General features: G+C 33.2%; 1 protein-coding gene across 1 annotated transcript in view; it reads right to left on the bottom strand.

The window, feature by feature from the left end:
• Window positions 1–1,441: 1,441 nt before the first annotated feature.
• LOC130901750 (cardioacceleratory peptide receptor-like) overlaps window positions 1,442–9,685 on the bottom strand; it is a 93,925-nt gene continuing 85,681 nt past the window's right edge. The window contains exon 9 of the mRNA XM_057813323.1: window positions 1,442–1,691. Coding sequence (XP_057669306.1) covers window positions 1,529–1,691 — 163 coding nt within the window. The 3' untranslated portion in view covers window positions 1,442–1,528. The remainder of the gene's footprint in view (window positions 1,692–9,685) is intronic.

Genomic DNA, 9,685 nt, shown 5'->3' with positions numbered 1-9,685 from the left:
AATCTCTTATACACTGTGACCGGGACACAGCCGCACGCTCGCCGTAGTGTTTCAATTAGTATGATAATTCTGATATAAATTCTAAGTGAATTAAATTTTTACGAAAAATTATTTACCCAAGAAAGATTACAAAACAAAACCAAATAATAAAGAACAAAACTAGTGGCAATCAAAGTATACAAAATTGCACTTTACTTATTTTATGGTAATAACCAAAACAATGGACCAAAGATACTACTGCCCTCATATTTTCATGGAATTTCAGGAAACTTTTAATCATGCCTGGTAGACTGGACTTTTTGTAAGCTTGTGTGCACTCGTCTCAAAATGTACTTCTGACATATTCAGTCATTCATTATTATCTGAACCTGTTATCCATCCTAAATGGTGTTCCACAAGACACTATATTAACTTCCCCACTCAATTTATTTATTTTTAAGCATCATATTCCAGTACCACGAAGTCCCTCATAAACCATCCAATTATATACCATCCCCGAAATTCACCCATTCAACAAGTTAACGTTTACTGTATTTAACCCACTTACCTATTGAAAAAGTTAAATGGCTTAAAAATCCTCGAACCAAGTAACAAAAACGCCCTTCTAATTCCAAAGAAAAAAATTGCCTTATTCTCCCCTTCGGCTACTAGTATTGAACTACTAAACCTTCCCAGCAACTGATGATGATGTTATGTAATCGCCATACTGATTTTGTGTCGTTTTCTTGTAATCTGCCCAACTTGTTGAACAGTTCAACCAACGACAAAAAATAATGTAGATGAAGCTGCATCCTACTCTCTCTCTCACGTTCAATAACAATACAAACACCCATCCAAACAATGTACAGAAAGCAAATCCTAAATTATAATCCCAAAAACGAATCCAAAACAAAAAAAACCATTACCAAGAATCACTTGATTCTAGATATTCTCCATTAATATAAATACACTTTTGCAAATGTTTGAAGCAATTGTACTAGCATTTTTTCCATTTCGATTGAGGTACCTCCAAATCATGTGGTTTGAACACATCAACCGCTTCTTCAGGTGTAGAAAAACGTCGACTTTTATTTTTGATCTGCGGGAATCATTGGGTGCCAAACTAGAATTGTACGGCAGATGACCCATCAATTCGATGTTTTGACTTTCCACGTAGGTCTAAGGAACGGTGGCGACATATCTAGTGATTCGGAAAAAAATAGGCGACAATTTGCTTCGAGGTGTTTCGTGCGCTTACAACATCGAATGTCCTAGAAAATCATCGCACGAAAATGATCCCGATTTAATTCCATTTTTTGACTAAGCTGAATGTTCCAAGTATCTAAACAACTCAAATATCACTTGTATGACAACACGTTCACCATTAAAAATATTAAACTTTATGATGCAAAGTCAGAGTTGATATTCACATCAGTACTGCCATTTTTCAAAACTTCAGTGGCAACCTTCGTAAAACAAGTTTAATTTTCAAAACATATATTACACAACATTAATAGACATATAATTTTTCAAAATAGAATATTCATTTCTAGGCATTTATTAATACTGTATGAGTGCGAACATTCGTTCCATTTCTTTTTTTATGATTATTGGTTAAAAATTCTGATAAACTACTGCTTTGCGTAGTAATGGTAGAATCTCTAGGTTTGCGTTTCCTTTTCCTGCATATCCATTTACACGGCGGTAATATCCTAAAAATGAAGAATAAAAATTAATATTTCTATGAATAGATTTAGAATGAAGTTAAATGTGGAAATATACATAGAGTATGATTATTTGGATGAGAAACATTGAAATTTCGTTATTAGGGAATGTTTCATCAACACATCAAAGTATTAAATTTACTTTGCCTCAAATCTCTGAATACGTCGTCCTTTAGTTTTTTAAAACGACAATATCCCTATCACTATAGGTTATAGCTTCTGAGATAATACCTTCAAAGTCTCAAAAATTTGAAAATAAGTACTAACACCCTAGTTGTTCTAAAAGTAAGTAAACAATTTCGAACGATTTCAAATTTTTAATAACAGAAACATAGGTACGTAGTTATCTAGAACAGGTTTCTCAAATTCTGACCAATTTATTGTCGTTTCATGACTACACTTTTCCATGTTTTACGGATAAAAATACTATCCCTATGAACCTGTTGAAGACATCTTCATATTCAGTTATTTTGATAAGTATCCTAGGACATCAAATTGGACCTGTTTTTTATAAAGCTAATTCAACTGCTCAGGTTCATCTGCAGATGTAGCATAATGTAATAGAATCATTAATCCTTGATATCTAGATGCTGCTCTTTTAGACTATTATAGTCTTGGAGGAGGACTATTGTGGTAGATGGATGGGAGGACGGGATTTATTGGTATGGCCAACTCGATCATTGGACCTCATATCTTCATTTTTGTTTATGAGGAGGTAACTTAAATCAAAGGCTTACGCCAGTGAACCCGACGATACTGATAACACCAGCCTACTTGGTAAATGTATTCACAGAAGAAGATATATTTCAACATTCGTCGCAGTATTAGTCAGGAACACATTTTTTTTTTTCATTTGTGGAACGGCAGACCACGTTCTCAAATTATTACATTCTAAATAACGTCGGAGGTAAAAATAGTCATGCCATTTTGATTTAGACGGATCTCGTATATCAGAAAAAAATATTTCATGTTATCGGCGACTACAGCTCGAATTTATCTGAGTGGTGATTTGCAACTGGAAGATAGAATGACGCCAGAGAGCACTAGAGTGTCTTTAACTATATGAATCTAATAAGATCGTTGGCTGGTGCTAGAGATTCGGAACGAAGAGATGCCAGAACCTGAACTCCTCTTGACTAGTTTGGGATCTATTGATATTCAATTGTAATATGGTGACAAAGAAGTTGAATGTTGTGGTATTTAAATGAGAATATGAACAGTTTGAACATCGAGAAAGTGGAACAACGAAGTGTCCCTTATCTATATCGGTTGAAGATTAGTTGGAGCTCTTGAATCTAGTTTAGTGTTTATGTCTAGTAAATGATAGATTTTAAGAAGTCATACGGTGCTAACAGGGATTAAGTGGCCTCAAATAGGCATGCACCACTATTTTTGTATTTAAAACTGATGTGGTAAGAATGAATAAGAGCTGAAATATATGATGAAGATACCTACAGGAGTTTTGTCTAATTTAGAAAGAGTTCTATAGATTTTCAAGATTGTGGATGATTAGATCATTGATTTAATTAAGGCTTTGGTTTTGTTCATTGATGAATAACGCAATCGTGTAGTATGATTCGATTTTCCCTTTTTTAAGACTATTCTATGTTACTCACTTCTAATAGCCGAGAACTATTTGTAAAGCTTCGTATATTGAAAAATTACGACATTAAACACAATCATAAAGACATCATTCAACGTTATTGCGGTTCCGAGGTCCTCACGCACGTTACACGACACCAAATTAGTTGATGAAATGTGGATTGGGTAGTGTAATTGTTACTTATATCAAATACTAAATCCATATTTTCCAAGGACATATTGCCTCAGCTCAATTTCCATTTGAATTTTATTAGAGTATTAGGTCATTATCTAAATGAGATAACATCGCGTCCTTTATCTCAACGCGCATAAAAAAGTCGTTTCTACACAGTTTCATATCTATTATGTTAACAAAGCGTATTTTCACTATGGTCTATAATAAGTTTTGGGAAGAATGACATCAAATTAGACATTACTCTACGAAAGTAAATAATGCCGAGAGAGAAAGTATTTTTCTATTGTCCAGACAAAATATATGCGTCCATAAATTGAGGCAAACATTCATTTTATTTACTATTTTATAAAATAAAAATCTATAACAAAAGGTAATAATCTACCTACAACATAATTTTTATTGATGAAGTTATTCTTGACAATATTGCTGTAACAGAATTTTTATATTGTTCCTTGATTGTTCAAGTGATTCAAAAATACAAATTTGGAAAAAATATAGGATATCTGTTTTTTCTATATTAACATGCTTTGTTGGAGTCTGAGTTGTGTCTGAATCATAACTAAGATTAACTCCTAATTGACCTAATACGCTTTTTGTTGAATAATATCATTGGCGGTATGTGGAATTGAAGTTCATTTTTTAATTCGTTTTATAAAAGTATGTTCTCACTGATATCCATGTTTTTGTCTTGAGAACTCAAACATATTTAAAATCATCCTTTATCAATGGACATGTGAGTCCAAGTCCAAACCTCCGACTGACTTATGATAACAATGTTTTTAATATTTCACATTGTGAGATGTACCAAATAGCAACGCTCTTTGACATTGTCTTCTGTTCGGGTCTCAAGCCCGAACGAGGGCTGTTAAACTGCTCTTATGAGACTTAATGACGTTGAAACTAGTCAGTAGTTACAACGTCTCCTCACAATTGTGAATCATAGGGGATGTTACTATCGACTAAAGGGTCGATTGACATTACGAAGAAAGAGGAGTTGTGATTCAATATTCGTCGAGGTATTAGCCAGGAGAGTAGTTGTTATCCCATTTGAAGAACGGCGGAATACATTTTCAAAATATTGATTTTTGAAATTATTTCAGAAGTGAATATTAGAAATTCTTTACTGTGATACATTTTGCACACATCATTCACCTTTGAAATCTATATTATTGGCGTCTACGCTAGATTTCTACCTGACCAATAGTTCGCAGTTGAAAGTGAGGACGGCACCACTTACCGTTCGCTGGAAAATGTCTAACTACATGTATCAAATAGCGACGCTCTTTGACGTTGTCTTCTGTTCGGGTCTCAAGCCGGAAACTGCTCTGATGAGACGTAATGAAGTTGAAACTAGTCAGTAGTTTCAGCATCTCCTCGCAATTGTGAGCCATAGGGGTTAATATCGAATAAAGGGTCCATTGACATCACGATCTTCAGAGGAGTAGTGATTCAATATTCGTCGAGGCATTAGTCAGGAAAATCATTGTTTTCTCTTTCGAAGAACGGCGGAATTCATTTTCAAAATATTGAATTTCGAAAAGATTTCAATAGTAGAAATCCTGTATTTTCATACATTACCAAATATTAAATAGAATTCAATTAGAAAGTTATATCGGAACAGACTAATATAGTAAGTCAAATAATGTGTGGGACAAGATTTGTTCATCTATCGTACTAATGAGTTTTTTTATAATTATATGTATTTTTTCGTTTTTAAAAAGTTCTTTTTCCGGTAAGATAACAAAATTCAAGTCGACAAGCGTGTGCTAGATTATACAAGAAGAAAATCTCGGTAAGTCAATCAACGTTAAAAGTTCGTAAAAGATAATAAGTTCAAGATTGCAAGTTTTGAAATGCTCTGTATTTGACACATATACTCGATTTAATATAGATGAAATCATAATGATTTTCAAACTTTTGCTCGTGTTTTTGATATTTTACTATACATTGTGCTGTTAAATCAACGTAACTCATATCTCAGGACAGAAACTTTGATATTGTGAAAAATTACAAACAAATAAAACACTAGCGTGCAGTGTAAAAATATATTGAGTTTTGAAAAAACCAAAAAACTACAAAAGTAAGACTATTTCATCAAAGACAATGTTGTAATAATATAGAAGTATAACTACCGATAAAAGGTCAAGGTCCAATGGGTTGATAGGTCACAGACTTTTTGCGCGGTAGAAATCATAAGACATTAGTATAAAATGAACTACCGAATTATTTGAAGTAGGAAATAAGAAATGACACATGGAACAAAAACGCAGTCAAGTCACGAACAGTTGAAATTAGGCAGTAGAACTAGAAAATTATTGAAAATTAAGACCCAGACAGGGTCTAGTACTAGTAGATACAGTACCGTTCAGAAGTTTTTCCTGCAACCTTCGTATAGGTTGCATGATTTTGATATTTATATATATATTATATAGTAATAATGAAACTACAGTCTGTAATTGTTATATATTTAAATTTTTGATTCATCTGTGTAACCCTCTTTTGCTTTTATTATTTCGGTGCACAATTTTAGCATTCGTTGTAATAATTTTGACAAATATCAAGCAGAGAATTGTGATTACTGACACCATCTCATCTTACTTTCCACTAGATTTTGATATGATCATCCTGAAACATCTCGAATAGAATTAAAGTAAATGAGCAAACCCTAATGGATTAACCAATAATTATATACCTCGGTGACGAGGAACACGAAATTACTTTAATATGTAAACTGTAAATAAGTTAAGTAAGTACGCACATTTATTTTCATAAAAATCGATCATTGATGTGAGACACAAAAAAGTTAATATAAACTTCAACATCAAGACTATCTCAAAGCTACAACAATAAAAGGCAAATGGTGGTGCATGAACATCACGATCATAGGATCAATAATAAGTTTTGAAACAATAGTCTGACAGAGAAACCTCAAGAAACTTCTCAGAAAGATGCAAATACTGGCTTTTATCTTCATAGGGGCCATGAGAACTTGTCAGCTATGGAATCATTCGAAACTTACTTCCTCTGCACATTGTCGTAGGAAAAGATGCTATCGCGTTTATAATCAGGATGGGTAATGACAGTATTGTTGAGTGATAAAAATACTTGACGATAGATTCACTCAATCGAAAATCATCCCTTAAATTGGTATATAGATGCTTCTTATATCCTAATAGGAATAGTGTTAAATGTATATGGACCAAGAACCCCTTCTTCGGATTAATAGAAATGAAGAAATTTCTGCCATTGAGAGGTGCTGCCATTCAATTTGAACCAAAACTAACAGCAATGAAATATAGCAATCTTTCCCAACCTTCAAGTAACTATAAAAGCGACTAACTCATAGATATTCTAAGTTGATCATGAAACACTAAATGTGAAGGTTAAGAAACCAATGTTCTCATAATATGGGTGCCAGCACACAGAGGTATATATGGAATAGAAATTGAGCAAATAATCTTGGGAAAAAGAGAGCCCATATACACTTCACCGGAACGGAATTGTTCTGTTTCCCGGATAGAAGCTACTAAAAAGCCAGAATTGAAAACAATAGAAATTTTTTGTAAAGTACGACCGTGAAAGATGAAATTCAACCTAGAATATCCTGTGGATTCTCATAAGCTGTTTGACGGGACACTGTCACATAAACGAATAACTTAAAGGAATAGAAAACATCGACGATTACAGGTTTTGTGGAGGAGCAGGTGAAACACCCAAACACATAATTTCTATATACAGCGAGACAGCTGACATCTGTGCTCCGGTATTCGGTTTGATCAAGATCGGAAGTGAAGAATTTACCTCCCTGAAGCCGTTTGTGATAATAGTATTTATAATTGGTCCGGTACTATTTCAAGGGCCGTAGAAAAGAAGAAACAACAGATCTTTCAGGTTGCGTATATACTCTTAAAACCTCAATTTAAGAATTTATTTCCACTGACAAATTCCAACATTTGAGTGTGGATTAGTATCATGGGTTAAGTTTACCGCAATAAGGTGGTAATCGTAAAACTTTTTTCTTTTGCTATTTCATTTATATTATGTTTTCTACACAAATGTAATACTGTTTTTGCATAATAACTCTTCTGCTACTATTTCCTTATGCCTATATGAGAATTTCATTTAACTGTCGTTTGCTGGTTATCGGTTCCTTAGCGATAGCCCGTTCTTACAGGCTCTATAGGGTTCATACTAGGGGAGTGAAAAGTTGTTTTTGAAATCGAAAAAACAGCGTTACTTTTTACTTTGTGGTACGGTTTCTAATCGTATTCTGTATAATAAGTGAATCACTCTTTGAGTTGTGGCAGTAGCTAAGTTTCTATTAATCGTTTATACTGGTCCTGCTTCATGGTTTCTTCCATAATGTGTGGGCACCCAATACTCTTAACTAAGATGACAGTGTCCACCATAATTGTAATGGAAAGGAAGGCGAGATAAAATTACTCACCAGGGCGCCGATGAACCAAAATTGTAAACATTGATTCGTTGAGGAAACATATCTGTGAGTGATTATAGTAATGGTGATTTACATACTTTTCATGAGTTGTCCTATTTATACGATTGACGTTTTCAACAGTTATATGCAGGTGTTGCTTGGCCCGTTGATGTCGCTATTTCTAAATGGTTTGCCTTGGTACACGGCTGATCAGTTTTAGATAATATTTATAAGTTTGTTATCTATACGTGAGGAAGTTATCCGTTTCCCGTCATATTTTTCTACTTTGTCCGCTTCTAAAAGATTGTTTGTCTCTATTTTTATTTTTATTCTTGTACCGTCAGACTTCTATTTCACTCCGTAATGTTTTTTTTATTCATGGGAATTTTATCTTAAGTCTCACACATGCTAAAAATAATATTTATTTTTCCCCCAACATCCTTCACAGAAATGGCAATCTGTCTTAAAAATAGGAAAAGTAATCCAGTGACAAACATTTTTGAGATACTGAGTAATCTTTCCTCATCCAGTGTGAACTTTGCTCACACTAATACCAACAAATATCCTTATTCGCCGTTCCATGTGTGGAGAAAAATTGTCTCACCAGAGTACTGTTGAAAAAACAAAATGCTATTGTTCGATCAAGATGGAAGAGACCTCCTCCTCTTAACTCCTTATATTAACTCGTGAATCAGCAATTTCAGGACACAATTTTGATTTAAATACTTAGGTACTCAACCACTTCAAATCCTTTTTACACTTAAAACTCTTATTTAAAATGGATGTTTTTGTGTTCTGATACTCTATTTTAATTGAAAAGCCCACTTCACCTTAAATGATAAACGATATCTCAAAATAAACAGCTATATAATACAATGAAGCTTTTCAGGCAAGTTATTAACCCCTTCAAGTTAGTATCAGAAACTCTTCATGTTAGGATAAGCAAATTATATTGAATGCTGTCTTTATTGATTCAGCAAATTCGAAGAAGTATTCCACTAAACATAAATTACAGTATGTAATTTTCGAGTCAGCAATATTTTTATATGAATCAACCAAACTAAAATTACACAACTCACTCTAACTTTAGTCTTAGTTTTATCAAATTGTTAATTGTGTATACTTTTGAAGTTCTTGTAAAAGTTATAGTTAATAAGAGTGTTTTCAAAAAAGTGAGTTTTTCGAGTGACAATTCTATTTTGCCTAACCCTCAAAAATACTATCAATTCAGATATTCTCGGTTTGTTGAAAATACATTCAGTTTCCAGTAAAGAACATTTAGAATGTTTTTTCCCGCAGAGCGAATAGACGGTTCGACATGGGTTGAATAACGAAGCAAATTGAAACAGTGATTCTGTTTGTACTCTGTAGTGAAAGCTATTATGTTCAATAATACATAATAATCAATATTAATGTCCCGAGTGCATGTCAAATTGTCGATAATTTAATTTTGAGACAATTTGACATGCACGAGAGGGCATTTTGGCAGACTATTTCCTGAGAAAAATTTAATTTAAAATAAACAATAATTGTTCCTTTTCTTAAAATATAAAATTAAAACCAAATAATGTTTATTAATCCTAGACGAAAATTTGGCACTAGTGCAAATTATCGATAATTTGCACTAGTGCAGTATTATCGCTGAAATTTGATCGTTGCTAGGTAAACATAAAATATTACAGCTTTTTGGTTGGCTTAAATTTTTCGAAGGAAATAGTCAATACCATTACTGAAAAAGGCCAATCTCATTTACTAATGTATTGAAATAAA

This window comes from Diorhabda carinulata, chromosome X (genome assembly GCF_026250575.1).
Source record: "Diorhabda carinulata isolate Delta chromosome X, icDioCari1.1, whole genome shotgun sequence".
Taxonomy (NCBI): domain Eukaryota; kingdom Metazoa; phylum Arthropoda; class Insecta; order Coleoptera; family Chrysomelidae; genus Diorhabda; species Diorhabda carinulata.
The sequence above is the reverse complement of the archived record's forward strand: the minus strand, read 5'-3'. Positions and strand labels throughout refer to the sequence as shown.